Source organism: Borostomias antarcticus (genome assembly GCF_949987555.1).
Source record: "Borostomias antarcticus genome assembly, chromosome: 4".
NCBI classification, from domain to species: Eukaryota; Metazoa; Chordata; class Actinopteri; order Stomiiformes; family Stomiidae; genus Borostomias; species Borostomias antarcticus.
This window is the reverse complement of record NC_140237.1, coordinates 28,846,861-28,866,607: the sequence shown is the minus strand read 5'-3', so window position 1 is coordinate 28,866,607 and position 19,747 is coordinate 28,846,861. Positions and strand designations below refer to the sequence as shown.

General features: G+C 44.6%; 1 protein-coding gene across 1 annotated transcript; it reads left to right on the top strand.

Moving 5' to 3' along the window:
* The first annotated feature begins 1,200 nt into the window (after window positions 1-1,200).
* On the top strand, window positions 1,201-15,525 carry sall1a (spalt-like transcription factor 1a). The gene is made up of 3 exons (XM_084437051.1): window positions 1,201-2,031; window positions 8,252-11,703; window positions 13,035-15,525. Exons 1-3 carry the CDS (start codon window positions 1,959-1,961, stop codon window positions 13,473-13,475), a joined length of 3,966 nt encoding a protein of 1,321 aa, XP_084293177.1. The 5' UTR covers window positions 1,201-1,958; the 3' UTR covers window positions 13,476-15,525.
* The last annotated feature ends 4,222 nt before the right edge of the window (window positions 15,526-19,747 follow it).

The window sequence follows — 19,747 nt, the reverse complement described above, 5'->3', positions numbered from 1 at the left end:
CTGTCTATTTCTTTTGGTCATTAATAAGTAAATACTAGTCGTCCTAAAAGATAGCTGACACAAGAGAGGGCCAGGTCCATCTAGCCTGCAGCTGCTCTTTAAATATTCAGTGAAAAATAATGGCATCCAAGGCATCACCTATAGTAACATTATTATCTTCATTTCTCAAAATCACCCCGACTGATGGCTTCGTTTATCTTTTCCACATAATAAATCTACTAGACGAAGGCACTGCTGAAGCTCCTATGGGAACTTTTGCCCCGTAAAACATTCCCAAGGATGACTGAAGACACACTTCTAAATGTCTGTCATTTAATGACTTATTATCAATCGATATATGAGTGTTGTTATAGGTATGATTATTAGCACGAATATTATTATTGATACTGTAACTATTGTTCATATTGATAACGATAATAACAATAATGTCAGTGTTATTATTGTTATTATTATTAATAACAATAATAATAGCAACAATAAGAAGAACAATAATGACAATTGGCTATTTAATTCACTTAAGACCTAATATCTGCAGACAACCAATTCGCCTACTTGGATAAAAAGACACAATTACATAAACTGAATACATAATAATGTGTTTTTTATTTTATTTTATCATAATGCTGGCTGATTTTCAACCCCGTAACCTCCCACTCGGTTTTTTAAGAATTGTTGTGTTGACGGTTTCGGTCTCAAAGCAAATTAAAGATTTTCTCGGGAAAAAAGTTAGTTTTTAGAGCGTAATACTCTATAATAGCGTATTGCTGATATGCATGGCATTAAAACAACTTCCTGTTTTAATGATATCCACTACCTGAAGAAAACGCTGTTGCAGCTGATAAAATATTTGCGTGTAGTAGCCTAAGTTTAAGACAATAATTCATCGGGTAACTAACAAGAGACATTCCAAACAGAACCATACACGTATTACTATACCCTCCTTTCTCTCACACTCTGGCGCGCAGCCTCGCACCGCCCCTGTGTGTGTGTGTGCGTGTGTGTGTGTGAGAGAGAGGGAGAGAGAGAGAGAGAGAGAGAGAGAGAGAGAGAGAGAGAGAGAGAGAGATTGCGCCTCCGACCGCCTATGATAGAATAGCCCAGTGACCAATCACATCATAGATGGGCAGGGCTCAAAATTTCTCACAGTCTTACATGGACCCTTAAAGTTTGTTTGTTCGCGGAATGCGGTGTGTGATGAAAACGTGTTAGTAACCCCGTTCGGTAATAATCAAATTAATCTGATTTGGATATTCGATACATATTTGTGGACTTTCGATTCTGTGCCATTACGCACGAAGCTCCTCTACTGACCACCGTTTTTTTTCGCTGCTGCTTGCTTGAAGATCTAACGAGTAGGATTCGCTGTTCAACATACAAGATGTGAATTACAACGATCCTCATGCTAATCTGAAAAGGAGGCTATGCAGAGCAACAGCGACATGAGTTTTGGAAAAATACTTGTATGTTAAGAGTTCGGTCCCACCGCGAATACCTCATCAGTTTTAGCCTACTTTTTCATTAAAACTCTTGTTGGGTTGAATGTTCCTTGATCAATTGAAAAGACACGGTGCGCGCATGGACTCAAAACTCTGACATTCCAGTAGTAGCCAAGATAAGCTTTAGGTGGCTACCAGCTGGTTGCTAAGAAGGGTTAAACTGTATCTAAAGGGAGTTGGGAAACCCAGCCTTTCTTCCATACGGATCAACTCATTGGGTGGGAGCTGAGAGAGAGACAAGAGTCCCCAGCAAATCAGGAGCTAATTGATTAAAGAGACTTCATTTGAATAGGGGGCTGGCGAGGTGCCAATCGCCTTTCAAAGAAGCCCCGTATGATTAATCTTAGAGCATTATTGATAATCATAACAGGGCACATGCGCGGTGGATGGGCTCCATTTCCGTAATTTTGGGAAGATTTTTTAGTAATTTTTTATTCTTTCCTGGCTGATGTGTGAGCCAGCATGTCGCGGAGGAAACAAGCGAAGCCGCAGCATTTCCAATCGGACCCTCATCTGGCCTTATCCGAGCACAATGGTAAGTGCGAGCTTCCGAGCGAACAGGACAGGCAGATCTCTTTTTCGAAGCCAATGCATTTACTAAGTACCCTACACTGAGAGTATTATTCCCTGAATGACAACTTTTTGGCAACTCACATTTAAATTGAAATGACGGGGAAACTATAATTTCTGTCATCTTGTATTGAGCAATGCTTTTCAAATGTAAGCGAATTTGCGATAGCATATCTATTTTAAGATTAGGCTATTCTAACTGCGATCAACTTCTTGTTTTGAACTATTTGTAGTCAGACCAGCGCTCCAATAAAGACATTTAGCACTACATCAACTTCTAACGCTTTGCTTAAGATCAGCCTAGTTTAACTCTAACTTAACGTTAGCCAATATGCGCTCTAGACTTATCTCGCTAACTGTTCAGATGTTTCATATTCACTGCTGCAAACGTTTGGTAGGTTACACGTTTATAGCCTAGTATATTCGGACATTCAGTCATTTTCCCGAATCACTCCGACTGGCACGTTTCTTATAAACAGCACTTGAAGTTTCGACTACAGCAGGCTTCGGTTGCTCTGGCCAGATCCTCTATCTACGAGATGCTCTTACAACGAATTAAGCATACTTTTTGTGCTTTAAAACCATTCTCTGGATTTTGGCTGTTTAGTAACATATAGTCTGTTATGAAAACTCACTTTTTTGTTTTCAAATTGTTTAATTTGTGTTTTAAAGTTTGTTTTTCTCAGTTATTATAAGCGATGTGATATAAACTATTGGCCTACAAAGTAGATATGATTTGCGTAGTAGCCTAACCCTGTTAACTTATTCAGATATGTGTATTGGCGGCTGTCGTATTGGCTATAGAAACAGTCAATATGTTCAAACTATCTGCAATATCTAGAAAAACAGAAAGCAGAAGGCTATAATGCCACCTACACGCATCATTCCAATGTTGTTCGAAGTAGACTATTTCTAAAACGCGTAGTCTTGACCTTAAATCAATAGATATTTCTTAACTGGCACGCAACTTTGTACGAAACTAAAACTGGAACTAACTTACACTATTCCTTTTGACTTTCTCTGTTCTCTTCCCTGGTATACGGTACGCGCGAGCTACTCTATACGTTTCTTCCTCTCTCTCTCTCTCTCGCTCTCTCTCTCTCTCTCTCTCTCTCACACACACACACACACACACGCACATACGCACACACACACACACACACACACACACACACACACACACACACACACACAATCAAAGACACACACACACACACACACTGCAGAGCAAATACATGTTTTTTACCAAGAAAAGGAAGTTAAGCTTTCTCAAACGTTTGAGAATATTAGCTAATATCTCATCTAAAACTCATAGGTAACCGAATATTTTGAAAGTCTTTGCAGAGAAGACAACATGTGTGTTTTGAAACCTTGAAAAAGTCAGAATATTGTTTCGTGAAATTTACTATATATGCAGGTTTGAGTCTTGTCACAATTTGGGAAAAACTAGGCCGATTTGGCTACAACAGCGAGAATACTGTTTGTCTACCTAACAGTGACGTTTCCTGACATGCTCATCACTGAAATCAACTCGTGACTTTTAGTGAAATAACAAACTAATGCAGTCTTCATTTGTTCAATATCAAAACCATTTGAAGGCCTACTCTCCTGTAATATCTGTAGGCCTACTCGCACAGCAGCTTAATCTCAAAACAAGACAAATTAAATTAGATGGTTATTTCTAATGCATGTATGTATGCTTTAGCAAATTATGCGTAATTAATTTGTGTCGAAAGCACAGTGATTGTTTCCCAGTAATAGTTTTAATTATGATTTATTTGACTACTGTATGTATAATTCAGCATTACTCGTCTCATTTGTTTGGAGATCGTAGCCCCATAGTTTTTAAAATGAGACTTTCATGTGCCTTCTCAGTAGGAAATCACAGGATGAAATCATGTCTGATCGTTCCCCTGAATAATGATGATGGTGATTATTATTATTATTATTATTATTATTATTATTATTATTTTGACCTACATTTGGGTACATAGAGTAGGGCCTAATTGATTGAAGTATTTGTCTGTATTTACCCACTGAACAAAAATCTCAATATGACACTGGACAGTAGGTACGTCATAATTTTATTTTCCATAGTTTTATGCACAAGGACATGGTGTAATTGAATGAGAAGTCAAGTTTTACATTGTGCATTGAAATGAACAGTTTCGTTTCAATTTTTGAAAAATAGCCTATGCCTTGCACTGTCTTGCACTGTCGCTTGCTGTTGCCGTGTCCATGGTAGTGCAGTTCACTTGCAGTATAGAAGTCCATGTTTTCAACAGCAGTTGTCACTATTTTTGCAGAAACATATTCTGCCAACTTGAAATAAAGACTTGTTTCACTCCTCACCTTGCATAAGAACATTCGCTGAGCAAGGTTATGATTTTGTTGGAACTGAAGGATCAATGCAAAACATTTGTATGTTCATACCAGAATTATACTTGTTTTTGCTTCACTGCATCATTCCCCTGAAATGGAGGCTAATGAAAGGGTGAATAGTTACTTATGTCACTCCTTGTCAGCCTACGGCCCTACTGAATTTCTCAATAACCAAGCAGAATAATCAGAACAAGCTGAACATACAATAGGCCACCTGTAATTATAGGTCAGAGACGTGTAATACTTGAATGTCTTGTAATTGGCCGACCGCTCTTCAGCGAACTGTACTCATGAGAGAAGGCCTGTGTGGAGAGTCCTCAGGAGGCTGCTTGTTACACAGGGAAATTAGGGCGGGGAGGCCGGGCGTTGCGAGGCGCTGCCGGTTGAGCCAGAGAGCCAGAGCCCAGGATGGGCCTCCTCCGGCGGGGAGAGCAGGGTGGGATGTTCAGCTGTTTTAACCTTTGCCAGCGTCCCTCTGTGCGAGGGTGACGGGAGTTCAGGACACAGTGTGTTCTCCTGTACCTCGTCATTGACCCCGGCGATCAGAGCCACAGGCCGCCTAGCAGGGACCCCTGCACTTTATTTGAGAGTGTGGGGGACTTATCAATGTGCCGACCGTCCCCTTTCACCCTCCTAAACCGCCCCCCCCCCCACCCCACTCTCCCCCCCGCCCCCCGAGGGAGGTTGGCAGGGCGGCCTCCTTCACACTGTTGTAACCAGCAAACAACAGAGATTCAGTTACTTGTCATTTTGCCAATGTTTATATAGTGGAGGTCTAGATGTAGCCTGAAGGACTTGCTTGCTTTTTCCCTCCCTCCCCTTAAGCTGTGAGCATGTCACCAGAGCAGAGGCGCTTAAGTCTCCGGGCTTGTCCTGGTAACGGGCAGCTTTAGAGGAACCCCATCTAGTGTTCAGTGGGATGTTTCCTCCGAGAGTCCAGTTCTGTGAGGCCTGAAGAGGAGGTGAGCTCACACAGACACCCTCCTGAAGTCACGGGTGTCAAGAGGTTCGCTGCGTCCCCTGCAAAGTAACGTAGGAACTCAAAGCTCTCTAACTTTTCTGCTAATCCATATTTCTTTCTCACATACTCAACACTTTTGTGTGCGTTTCTCTGGCTCTGTCATTAAGCGTTTGTCTGTGGGCCTGCTCTCTGCTTCTACAGTACCTCTCTGTATAATGTGGGGCGATGAGGCGGAGGCACTATTCTCATACCAAATTAATGCTTATATCTACTTTAATTCAGAGTTAATCCTCTGCTATTGTTAGTATCATTAGTCTTAATGCCTGCACTCTCTGCTCAACTCATTAGAGATCTAATTTGATTGGTGCATTTGAAGAAAGGTATTATTTTCATTGTCCTTATTTTTCAAGTCATTAAGATATCAGGCATTATATCGGTATTGTTATATTTTATGTGTACAATAGAAAATATTTGAAGAGTATTTAACAAACCTAATGAGGTGGGTGTATTCCAGCTGTAAGAGTTTCAGATATGATTCTATTTTCGAGGGGTGCTTCTAACATGTCTACTGGTAAAGACAGGACTAGCATGAATCAGAGCACATTACATCCAACCAAATAGTGATGGGGGATTGAGAAATGGCGCATTCACATCTGAATATCAACTTTATACCTTAGATAGTCAAATTCGAATGCGTTTTTATAGTCATAGAAACATGGTCCTGTAGTCTACATAAATTATAATGTCAGTACATGTAAATACTGAAATGCAGGGAGAGGACTAACATTATTATATGTAATTTTTATATTAAAGACTCAAAGTATGATATTGTGTGGAGGATAACTCAAAAGGATAGATTTTTTTTTCATTTATCGTCGACTTCATTAACTGAACAGTAACTTTATGTAAATATACCACTGTTTAAGGTATTGCTATTTTGTAACTTTATGAAAGTTTTCTTTTGAAATCTCCAGTTGATTTTCCTTGTGCGTGAGAGGAAAGTATATTGATTTATTTTTCAGTTGTTTGACTTTATGCTTTTTCTTTAACATTGTTCACTTTAGTCTTTGTGTTTTCCAGAAGTGCATGTAGAGCATTGTGTGAGTTGATGCATTTCCTCTATGTATGGTCAACCAAGACAGAGCCAAAAGCTTTTCATTTACCCCACACATTTCTCACCAGGCAAATCAAACACATTTTTCATTACTAACGCTTTCAGGGGGGGCTGGTTAATATGAAAAGTTATCATTAAAGTCGAGTCTTCCCGTTTGCATGGTTTTGTGGTGTGAGGCCGGGGTTTACTGTCATGGCAACTTTACGTTATCTGATGTCCAAGAGGACAGAAACAGTGTGGGAGATAATCCCTGAATTAAACAGGATCTGCTTTGAGTCGGCCCAGATGAGCAGGCCAGGCCGAGCTGGCCATCCTGGTGCTCCCATGCTGCGTGAACAATGGGAAGCCATCCTGTCTCTCGGTGGGGCAGGGTTGCACTCCTCTGGGTTTCATTTGCAAATGAATCCTTGCCCTGATGAAAATGTAGAGGGCCAGGGCCACAATGAAAGGGATTCATAGAGAATTGCAATTTGTAAATCAACTTGTATGTTAAACAGCAAGATTTGGGTGTGACAAAGAGAAAAAGAATGAGGAAAGTCTGGAAGCCCAGCAGTGGCTCAGGGGGCAGGGCTGTTGTTTCGCCTTTTTTCTTTTCACTGGCCTAGTGTTTATTAAAATGGAAAACCAAAACCAATTTCTATGCTCATTTTAAAGACAATTATTCTAGTTTGCATTTTCAGTTTGTGGAGAAATGTATTCACTGGACTGGCTTTGTGGTTTTGAGAACTGGTCAGGCCTGTTGCTTGATTTTGGATAATTGTTGAAAGATCCACTCAACTCTTGAATCTATCATAATATTTGTAATAATACATATCTATATTAATTAATGTAATATTCACCAAACTGAATATCTCATAGTTTTGTGGTTTTTCATGCATTGCATTAAAAAAAAAAAAACATTTTGTAAAAGTTGATATAATCATGGCTTTGAGCGTTGACTGAATACACTTATTTAATATTTAGCTTTATTTCTGTCAATTAAGTGGACAGTCTTACTCTTTGAGTTTAATGTGAAGTACAGTTTGTGAGCATGACATGCAATTTCATCCAGTCTTGTTGTTGTTGTTGTTGATGTTGTTGCTGTTATTGTGTTGTGTCCAAGGGGCTAGAGAACGATCTGGATGCCAAAGATTCTGTTCCTGCCTGACTCTAAGTGCAGTCTAACTAGATACAAATTAGTTTAGTGACAGGGATAACCTGTCCAAGATGCCTGTAGGTGTTTGAAAATGAGCAAAGTTGACAGCAAACTGAAAGTCTAATAAGAACTTCAAATAGTTGATTTGCGCTGAGTGGACAAGTAGACGTTGAGGAGTATGAAATATTGGAAATCAATGCTTTTCTATGAAATTTCATTAAGCCCCAATGTCCTCAGTTCATCGTGGTCTATATTTTTGATGGATTATCTGAAGAAAATGATTACCTATTGTTGGATTGATGAAACCCAGATGTGCACCTTTAAAGATCACTTTTAAACAATATTTGAATATTGATTTAGTGTCTCTCCTTATCCTGTTTCTCCTGTTTCTCCGGCTACCACACTGAAGGGGGCTTTTTCTTGTCGGTTTATTGTTGCTTTTCGATGGCTGTTTTTGTGAATACATCAAGGGGATAAGTGTAAAACTGATTAACTTAAGATTAACAACAAAGGAATTTGAATAGATAAAGCTGCTTCTTCAGCTGCAAAACATTTCTAATTCAGTAATCCTCTGTTCGCCCTCTGTTTTCCAGGGGACACGGAGCCCTGCTCGGAAGACCCCCCCTGCACGGAGTCAGATGCCCACGTCTGCAGCAGATGTTGTGCCGAGTTCTTTGAACTATCAGATCTTGAACAACACCAGAAGAATTGCACTAAGAATCAATTAGTTCTGATCGTGAATGAAAATCCCGCCTCTCCCCCCGGAACCTTCTCGCCCGGCTCCCCCCCCCATAATCCTGACGAGCAGTTGAATGACACGGTTAATAACACTGATCAGGCCGAGCGCAGTGACCTTTTGGAGCATAACGCTATTGACAAAGAAGAGTCCATGGATGTGGACGTATCCGGGATCGCCGCTGCCCATGAGGACAGAGGCGGCCACATGGAGGGCGGCAGCCCCGTCAACGCAGGCGGCGGCTGCGGCCACGGTCACGGAGGCAGGGGCATCTCCGGCCCCACGCTGGGCACCTCTGCCGTCTCCGCCCATCTACCTCAGCTCGGCAACCTGACCGAACTGGGGAACTTTTCCATGATCAACAGCAACGTCATCATCGAAAACCTGCAGAGCACCAAAGTGGCTGTGGCCCAGTTCTCCCAAGAGACGCGCTCGTCCGGGGCCGGGGGGCCCAGGGTGGCAGTGCCGGCCCTGATGGAGCAGCTCCTGGCTCTGCAGCAGCAGCAGATCCACCAGCTGCAGCTCATTGAACAGATCCGTCATCAGATATTGCTACTGGCCTCCCAGTCCCCCGAAATGCAGGTACCCCCTAGCTCCGCTCCGGGCACATTGGGAGGGCCCTCTGCCAGCCCGCTGACCACACTCAGCTCCCATCTCTCCCAGCAGCTGGCTGCGGCCGCAGGCCTAGCGCAGAGCCTTGCTAGCCAGTCAGCCAGCATTGGCAGCCTGAAGCAGCTGGCGGCGGCGGCGCAGCTACCTCAGCCTAACCCCATCAGCGGCGAATCATCTCAGAGCATTAGCACACTGGGGCCCTCCGTGATCAGCGCCCAGTCGTCTGACAAGAGGCCAGGCCACGCGGGCAGCCTCCACTCTCAGCTCAGCAACCCGTCGCTCCCTAAGTCATCCACGCCGGCCTTCGGGATAGGTAGCCTGTTGAACCCTGCGACAAATCCACTTCTACCTCAGCCCCCCACTGGCAACCCCTTGTTCTCCAGCACTCTACCCAGTGTCGGCACCACGGTGGAGGACCTGAACTCCCTGGCCGCCCTGGCCCAGAGGAAAGGCAAGCCGCCCAACGTAACCTCATTCGAAATCAAGAGCAGCTCAGAGGAGGCTTTCTTCAAGCATAAGTGCAGGTTTTGTGCCAAGGTGTTCGGGAGTGACAGTGCCTTGCAGATCCACCTGCGCTCTCATACCGGCGAGAGGCCGTACAAGTGCAACATCTGCGGGAACCGCTTCTCCACCCGCGGCAACCTGAAAGTCCACTTCCAGCGTCATAAAGAGAAATATCCGCACATTCAGATGAACCCCTATCCTGTTCCTGAACATCTAGATAACATACCTACCAGCACCGGCATCCCGTATGGCATGTCAATGCCACCGGAGAAGCCCGTCACTAGCTGGCTGGACAGCAAGCCGGTCCTGTCCACTCTGACCTCGTCGGTAGGCATGCTCCTCCCGCCCACCATGCCCAATCTCTCTCCGTTCATCAAAAAAGAGGATCATTCTGTAGCCATAACTAGCCCGCCTAGTTCTGCTAAGAGTGACTTAGGAACAGCTGAGCCGTCCATGAAGAGCTATGACAGAGTGTCGGAAGAAGGCGAAGGAGCGACCCTGCCTACCTCAAATGGGAAAACGGAAGAGGGCAGCAACTCCTCTCACTTCATGCCACATGAGAGCACCACCGAGTACACGACGTCCAACAGCCCTCCCATGATGACCAACCCCCTCGTGCCCCTCATGTCCGAGCAGTTCAAGGCCAAGTTCCCCTTCGGGGGCCTGCTGGACCCGCTCCAGGGCTCGGAGACGTCGAAGCTGCAGCAGCTCGTGGAGAACATCGACCGGAAGATGACGGACCCGAACGAGTGCGTCATCTGCCACCGTGTGCTCAGCTGCCAGAGTGCCCTGAAGATGCACTACCGCACACACACCGGTGAGAGGCCCTTCAGGTGCAAAGTGTGCGGCCGGGCCTTCACCACCAAGGGGAACCTGAAGACCCACTACAGCGTCCACAGGGCCATGCCGCCGCTGCGGGTCCAGCACTCCTGCCCCATCTGCCAGAAGAAGTTCACCAACGCCGTGGTCCTTCAGCAGCACATCCGCATGCACATGGGCGGGCAGATCCCCAACACCCCACTGCCGGACAGCTACCCGGAGTCCATGGGCTCCGACACGGGCTCCTTCGACGAGAGGAACTTCGATGACCTGGACAACTTCTCCGACGATGATGACATGGAGTGCATGGAGATGATGGAGGACGGACCGGATAGCTGCGTTCCAGACACGCCCAGGTCAGCCGACGCCTTCCAGGACAGCCTGGGCAACTCCCCGACCCCCCAAGAAACATCCGGCCAGGAAGGGCAGGAGAGAAACATCCAGCATAACGCCCCAAATAATGCCCATCAACGGCTGGTGGAGGAGCTTCACGCCAGCAGGGTGAAGGCCATGGCGAACGGCTCCATGGAAGGGGACTGCTTCACCAACGACTCCTCCTCTATGGGAGGGGACAACGAGAGCCAAAGTATCGGGAGTCCGGCTGTGTCAGAATCTACCTCTTCCACGCAGGCGGCGTCCCCCACCAGCGGTCTGCCGCACCAGCGGAAATCCCCCAGCCTGGAGGAGAGGCACCAGAGGGCCATGTCTCTGGAGCACATCAGCGCCAGCCTCATGCACTCGCACCCCTCCAGCATCGGAGCCCTGGACCTGACGTCGGTCAACCCCTCGAAGGACCCCCTGAGCATGCTCTTCCCCTTCCGCGAGCGGAGCACCTTCAAGAACACGGCATGCGACATCTGCGGGAAGACGTTCGCGTGTCAGAGTGCCTTGGACATTCACTACCGAAGCCATACCAAAGAGAGACCGTTCATTTGCACAGCCTGTAATCGGGGCTTCTCCACCAAGGGCAACCTCAAGCAGCACATGCTCACCCACCAGATGAGAGACCTTCCCTCCCAGCTCTTTGAGCCCTCTAACACCAGCCTGTCCTCCAGCCCCACGCCCTCCCTGCTCTCCATGGGCTCCCTGTCCTCTATGATCAAGTCGGAGGTGAACGGCTTCCTCCACAGCCTCCACCAGGAGAACAAGGACAGAGGCGCGCCCGCCGGCCTGGTCACGTCCTCGGCCTCCACCTCGCCTGTGCTCTCAGCCGCTCCGCCACGCAGGACGCCCAAGCAGCACTACTGCAACACCTGCGGGAAGACCTTCTCGTCCTCCAGCGCCCTGCAGATCCACGAGAGAACCCACACTGGAGAGAAGCCCTTCGCCTGCACCATCTGTGGTCGAGCTTTCACCACCAAAGGAAATCTCAAGGTAATTTTATATAGGATTAAGAACATGACTACTGTAGTGAAATGGGTTCTTTGTGTAGTAGAGGTGGTCTTGGAACCATGCTCTTGTGTGGTTTGATCCCCATCCCAGTACATATACATTTTAGTCAGTGTGTGAATTAACAGAGTGGGAGCCTCAAAAACTACTTCTCAAGTTTGTGTATACTGTTGAGGCACACATTTTGTCTGTCAGTGGCACTAACTGAGAGGTGGTAATGTTGTATAATTGATGAAAGGAATAGCTCTAGAAAAGAGTACCTTAGCGGAAAGGTTGAATCACCCCATTAATATGATTATTGGGCAGGAACCTGAGAATGTGATCAGCAGAGCACAGCTGGGAATGGTTCAGTTAACAGCATTAACTGCAGTTACCAGAGGCAACCATCTTCAGCTGCGGCAGAGTCTGTAGTTTTCCAGACGTTATCCTGTGAAAATCGTACCCCTTCCCTTTGATCATTAGGAAAAGGCCCCTGCCCAGAGATAAACAGGAACTGGAGGGCTTTATGTGGACAAATGTGATCACGCCACTCAACTGTGAGGAATCCCGCAATCCCTAGATAAATCTAGGAGATCTGTTATATTTAGGAAGCAAAGTCTATTATAAATCAGTACTTTCATTTCAAACTGTTCTTACTTTTGCAGTGTTTGTAGTTTCTCATTTGAAACATGGTACTGATGAGATTTTATTTTGTTTTAATGTTCTGTTATACCAGAACCAGTTCCGTTTCTTTTGCCATATTTTTCCCATGTAATTTATTGAAATGTCATTCTTCTGAATGTGTTTACCTCAAGTCTGGCTCAACAGTTGATTTTATCTGTATATCTCTGTATTGGTTGAAAATGAATAACATAACCATTTCAAACGGTGACAATCTCACAGTTGTGTGGAGAAAACCACCTTGCTAGGAAAGGGCAGAGCAGAGGTGAATGTCAGATGCAATAGAGTCCAGTGCAATGAAAGTGGACACAGCAATTTGAACCCAAGCACAGGGGTCCCCTCATGAGACGATGTGCACATTAGGCTTCAGATTAAATCCTGTATATCAGATGTTTACACCTTTGTGTAGCTCTCACAGCACAAACGCCTATTCTGAGGTACTTGGGGTGTGAAACTATTTTAATCCTAACGAACAGTTGAAAAAATGTTTTCCATTGCATCATCTCTTATGTGCTGTTGTTGTGGCCAAGTTTGTAAACTTTGCTAATTTGCTTTGATTTGCTCTCTCTCTCTCGCTCTCTCCCTCCTTCTCTCTCTCTCTCTCTCTCTCTCTCTCTCTCTCTTCTCTCTCTCTCTCTCTTTCTCTCTGTGTGCAGGTTCACATGGGCACACACATGTGGAACAGTGCCCCTGCCAGACGTGGCCGCAGGCTCTCTGTTGACGGCCCCATGGCTTTCCTGGGCACCAATCCTGTCAAGTTCCCTGAGATCTTCCAGAAGGACATGGCGTCGAGGGCAGGCAACGGAGACCCGGCTAGCTTCTGGAATCAGTACGCCGCGGCCTTCTCGAACGGCCTGGCCATGAAGACCAACGAGATCTCCGTCATCCAGAACGGAGGCCTCCCTCCTCTGTCGGGCAGCTTCGGGAACGGGGGCAGCTCACCCGTGGGCGGCCTCACAGGCAGCCTGGACAAGCTGCACAGTACAGAACCCAACGCCGCCCTGGCAGGCCTGGAGAAAATGGCCAACACTGAGAATGGGACCCACTTCCGATTCACACGTTTCATGGAAGACAACAAAGAGATCGCCACCAACTAGAATGTCTCTCCTCAATCATTCACGCACACACATACACACACACACACACACACACACACACACACACAGTCGATACATTCATACATACGTAGAAATCACACACACACAAAAGAGAAAGAACAAGACAAAGACTAAAAATGAACCGCTTTGGCTTGCCATTGAAACTTTACGAACATGAGTGTGAAGGCAACTTGCTTTTTTGTACAATGTACAACATGTTGGAGCTTATTTATTAGTGATTATAACCTTGCTCGGAGCCAAGTGAAAGCATTAACAGTTAGTTTTATTTTTGTTCTACAGTCAGAATGGGTATGTATGAGTGCTTAAAATGTGCTTTTGAAACTTAGCATATCTGGGTAGATAACTTTACCTTGGCATTAAGTTATTTTCTGTCTGTAGTGTATAGCTATAACAAAACTGTTGATGTTCATGTGATGCATTAGATCTGTAATAAACAAAACAGAATGGCTGTAAATATTGTACACTGATCTATGCTAGATGGTCTAACAGCTGTGTATTAACGTTCCCCCAAGAAAAGAAAAAAACATTGAATTTTCAGGCAAGGGACTACAATATGATAGCCCTTTTCTTATGAACTGCTATTGATCTTTATTTAAGGAAGAAAGCATTCAACTGCTACATTTCAAGTGTTACTTGTTAGAGTAAGTGCTTGACTTGGGATGAGAGTGGTGCAGGAGGCTTCTCCACCCATAAGACACACATTCACAGATTACATTATGCTATAGACACCCTTTATTCACTTTTAATAAGGAGATAAGGAGTATTCCATTAAACACACTCAGTATGTGAGGGGAGTGGGGCTGCTGTGTTTTAAAAACCTGAAGCTACAAACTGTAGGTCCACAACTAACTCGAATAAAATGAAAAACAAGAGTTTTACGTTTTTGTCTGTTGGTCCAAGTGCACCATTTCAAATAGGCCTCTATTTGAGCTGTTGAGGTTAGGGTTATTTGATAGCCTTACACAGGGCCTGAGGCAATTCTCTAAACAGCTATGTCAGTGCACGTGCATTCTAGTACACAAACAATAATTATTTTCAGAATCTGTTTTCAAATATTTACTTACGGATTACACCCAGGGCTATAACGATCCATGACGTGGTCTTCCTAAGGCCATGGTCATTAATATGTTACTGTAGTTACAGATGGACAGGTACACTTGAGGTGCTGGTACAGTACTGTGCATTGGACACCTGCGGCCCAAGTCAAGCACTGGTTAGAGTTAACCTGTTTTGTTCTTATTGTATTGTACTTTTTACTTTTCTTTGACTTCCATTGTTCATTTTTTTCTTAATCTTTCTTGTTTTGTTTTTTTGTTGCTTTTTGGTGTAAAGTTTAAAGATGACAGTTGTTAGTGGAGGTCATTTTGTGAGGCCCACATTCTGGTTTGAACTGAGAAAGCCAATCACATGGGTGTGATTCTCCTGTAGTTCTGCTGGATTTCCACATTGCTGCTACGTTCTAGCATCCTCTTTGACATCATGTGCAAACAAAGTAGGCCTATATGTGTTGAAGCGTCTGTAAATAAGGTCAGATGTGGAACTACAAATTCCATCACAACAAACATGTACATATAGCTCACAAGACAAAGTCCATCTTGGCCAGGGGACAAATGATAGTGTTTTTATAAATATAAATATTATATTAGGTTTGACAAACCTTCGGACTGTTACATGCACTTTCTTGGAAAGTTGGAAGATCTTTATGGGTCCAGTTTCTCTACACTTTAATACCTACTAACAACTAAGATACTGTAATTCTTTACTCTAATAATCAAATACATCAGTTTTCCAAAAGAATCATTATGTGTGTTTGTGTGCTTTTATTATCGTTAGCTCTTTTGTGCATAGATTTGCAAATAATGGGATATTGGAATGATTCAGCATCCCATTCTTTGATACAGATAGGCTTGTGCCGCTTGAATCATGAACTTTGGGTCAAATATAGTTTTCATTCAATTATGTGTATTCGCAGGCAGGCTACCCCTAGCCAATGATAAATTATAGAACTGGCACTATTTTATTTGTGATTTTGTGGAATGATCCGGATGTCAATTGAGATGTGCTGTTCGGTCATTAAAAATCATGCGATAGCAGAATTCGAATTTCTAAGTTCATCATTCCTGCTGTTGTCAGTCCTTTTGAATCGTTAATTAAAGAATCGACCGGTCCAGAATCCTCTGTCTTCCAGGCGGTTGATGTGATGGATTTAGAAGACTCGTCAGTCTGGTTACTCATTCTGTCCTTCATTCTAGCCTATATAATCCACGTGTCACCAAACTGCATGCAGAAACGAAATGGTAAGAAGATGCTTCCCTTTTGCTCTAAATGTCTAAATTATAGCCTGTTTTAAGCGTTTGAAAATGTAATTCATTTAATCAATTTAAGCATGTTATTATTTCTGCGCCAAAAACGACTTCTTTGGTGGCCGATTTATTTAATGGCCTTTTCTATGTCATGGGACGAATCTTTTTATATAGTCACTCGAAATGCAATTATTACTGGTAGTGATAAGCCTATAAACCTATCTTCTCAGCCTTCTACCTCAGAAAACAACAGCAAGATACACTGAGACAACCAACCGACAGCTGAAGGAATGGTTGATCGATCTGGAGGCATTTGGTTTCTTTTTATTCAAAGTGATATTTTTCCCCTTTTGTATTTCAACAGCTGCATTTAATTTAACACATCATTGCACATCCTGCAATACAGGATCTGTTCATTTGAGCCCCGCGCCCCCCCCCCCCATCTCTCTCTCTCTCTCTCTCTCTCTCTCTCTCTCTCTTCTCTTTAGATTTTATAGCTGGCTAAATTCCCCAATATTTACAAGATCTCGATGCTAAATGATCCTTGCAAAGGGCCTGGGACCAACATGAATCCCACCCCGCTTCGTGCCTGTTTCCCTTTGACGGTCACATCTGGTCCCTCGAGCTTTGTTTGCACAGCGCATCAGCTTCCGGAATCTTTTATTACAGAGTTGAGTACCTGACACCGTCACTGTTTATTGACATAAAGGAATACAAAAGTGCTCTGATCTTGCAACACCGTGATTTGGTTAGCGATTTCTCTTGACAAAGAAACCAATGGAATAAAATGTATAGCCATCGGCCTGTGTCTGATTTTGATGGGTCTGCATTTTTAGAGAGATTTATGAAAGTTTTTTTTTCTCGAGAATTTCATTTCACCGTGTATGTTTGGAATATATGCATATCAATAATTACATTTCTCTTGAATTCTTATACTTCAATTCATAGCAGGCCTATAGTGTTTAGACGCCTTTATGATAAAACATCTACGTAGCATTTACATTCAAAAGGTTTTTGTTGTGTAGCCTACAATTTTATGAACCTATTCGAAAATGAGTCTAGAAATATGTAATTACAATTGAGCTGTAGTTAGAAGAATAATGTGTAGGCCTACTCAACACATTTTAATGTGTGCATTTATAGGAAATGGTGTGTGATCTAATAGCCTACAATACTACTGCTTACTAAGATGAGAGGATGGATAAACTGTCTGAGTGACGTAAAAAAGTGTCCTGATGACACAACCCATGAAATGATGCTAATGATACACTAAGGTAAATTGGTTTAAAACAAAAAATTGGTTTAAAATATTATTTTTTACAATGTAACAGCATTTTAATGAAACAATTAATTTGAGCCTTGCTTACTGCTAACAACCAATGATGACTAATTACATAATTATAAAAAATAACCAAACGACCAAACAAAACTTGGTTGGGACTGATGAGGAATGGAACATAATGGATAACCATACTGTATGGTGCAGATCCTCTTATATAACCAAAGAAGAGAGAGAGAGAGAGAGAGAGAGAGAGAATAAGACATCAGAGAGAAACGCATGCTTTTAGTTGTGTAACAAACCCTCAAAGAGTGATCCCAATGATGTGTACCACCCCCCAGCCCACCTCCACCAGCAGCCTATTTTGGCTGGGTATTGATTGAGCTGCGCAGTATCACAGAAACACTTGAATCTCAGGTGGCAGGAATGTGTAGAATTGATCTGTTCCACTGTGCCTCCCAGTAGTGGCTTTTTGCTCCACAACCACAGGACACCACAGGAAGACGCAGGGAAACACAATCGCCCCCGACTGAGAGAGCCTGCCCCATCTGCCCCCATCTGCCCCCGATCACTGTCAACATTTATATGTGTCTATCATACCTGTCCACCATTATACAACATGAATAAAGAGTATATATATATACACACACACACACACTCTCTCTCTCTCTCTCTCTCTCTCCCTCTCTCTCTCACACACACACACACAAACACACAAACACACACAGACACACACACGAATGCAAACAGAAGTGAAAACATGCTTGATTAATTTTCTTATTATTCATTATTTATACAGAGAGTGATGAGGATGTAGGTTCCATGACCCAGCATGGTATTGATTTTACTTTGGCTGCCTATACAACATGTTTTAGTGCTGTTGTTTAATGGCCTTTTGCTGGGATGCTTTAGTGAAGATGGCACTACTCAGCTAGGGAAATGTACTTTCACCCTAATTATAACATATGCCTGTCACCATCACCATCTAGCTCATGCATATCATCCATTACATTATATGTTTGTTTGCTGTTATTATATTTTTGATATATATAACCAGGGGTACAGTGGCGACTGAAGAAGTGGTTATACTGTAGCAGAAGTGTTACAGTTTTTACATTAGTGGCGTTGAAAGAAGTGTGTATACTGTGGTTCCATGGATAAAGAAGTGGGTATACTCAGCATACCTCCGTATATCCTCCATTACACCAGTGGATATAACTAAATGCAAACCAGCATGCGTTTGATTTGGTCAGCGATTCTCACATGATGTTTCCTTAAAGCGTTACCCCCGTAAGTTACCCTCCGTAGAGTTCCAACAGGCTCCCAGCGAGGTCTGTATGAGGCTCGGTGGGTCTGGTTTACCTCAGACCCCCCCTCCTGTGTCCTCCTGTTGGCCGCCTGGCTGGCTGTCAGCCCTCCCGAGTCGATACAAACCGTAGCCTGGGGGGGGCGGGGGGGGGGGGGGCGGGGGAAGGACTCCCCACCGGGGCCCCGGGACACCGCCGGGAGATCAAAGCCCCGCCGAACACAATGGCGGGGGTCCGGCGAGCCACGGCCTATCGTCCCGGGACACGCAGCCACACCTGCACCACGGCGCACCACATGTCCGTCAACCCCCGGACGACGGGCCGGCCGGAGAAGGGGTCATTGTTAAGGGGTCTCCTGATGTCACCTCAGGGGCGGATGTCTGCCCGGCGATATCTGCTGATATGTTTTTTTCAAGTGAGCTGCATAGTACTTGTTTGTAAAGCCACTTATTCCTTTTCTCTGCCTCTCTCTCCCTCTTTCTCTTTCTCTCTCTCTCTCTCTCTCTCTCTCTCTCTCTCTCTGCCATCCCATCCCCTCTCCTCCTGCGGTTCTCATGGCTCGGCTTCCTGTGGAAAAAGAAGAGTCGGTCTACGGCGTGTACACAGCTGGTTGGGAGACAAGACTTCCAGATTGTGAGTACAAACATTAACCAGGATTTCTCTACCCCACGCCCTCTCACACGGGCTATCGCCCCGGCCAGCAATCAAAGTCTCCCCTCCGCCCAAAACCCAACACTTCTCCTAACGCGTCTGATCTCCGTTTCGACCGTCCCCTTTGGTCTCACCCGGGATCCCAGATAGTATTTGCGTTTTTTATTTTACGGCGCCGCGATCTGGAGTCCGTCCAAAATGTGGAGGTCGTTTATCTTGCGGTTCCATCCGCTCCCCGGTCTTTTCGGGCAGTGAGAAAGAGAGGCGCAGTCCCATATTGCGTTTCATGACCTATCGAGTCAAAGGAGTCCCCAGACAAACAGGTGGGCGCCCTAATGTGTGCCCCCTCATGGGGGAAGGAAGACTGGGCCAGGCCTGGAAGCTCTTTGGCTGTTCTTTAATAAGGCACTCATGCTTGCAGAACCGCCACAATGCCCCAGGCTCCCCTTGTTCTAGGGATAGTAATGGCTGTACAGTAAGGTCTTGTCTTACCCACAGTGCCTCTGCTGTCTGTGTTACCCCAGTTTTTCATCACCGCTGAAATTGCAGGTCCGTTTTAGCGGGGGGAAGGGGGGGGGGGTTATTGCAAGAGGGCGCATAAACCTCATTGTGATGCTAATTCTTTAAAGTGTGGTGTCTGGGGGGCGTATGCTTTCAAGCCAGGTACGTTTATAAGACTAGTATTTTGAAAGGAAACAGTCTACCTTGTTG

Coding starts and splice junctions, on each gene's coding strand:
- sall1a (XM_084437051.1), top strand. CDS start 1,959: ATGTCGCGGAGGAAACAAGCGAAGCCGCAGCATTTCCAATCGGACCCT. Junction 2,032..8,251: donor GGCCTTATCCGAGCACAATG/GTAAGTGCGAGC, acceptor TCTGTTTTCCAG/GGGACACGGAGCCCTGCTCG. Junction 11,704..13,034: donor CCACCAAAGGAAATCTCAAG/GTAATTTTATAT, acceptor CTCTGTGTGCAG/GTTCACATGGGCACACACAT.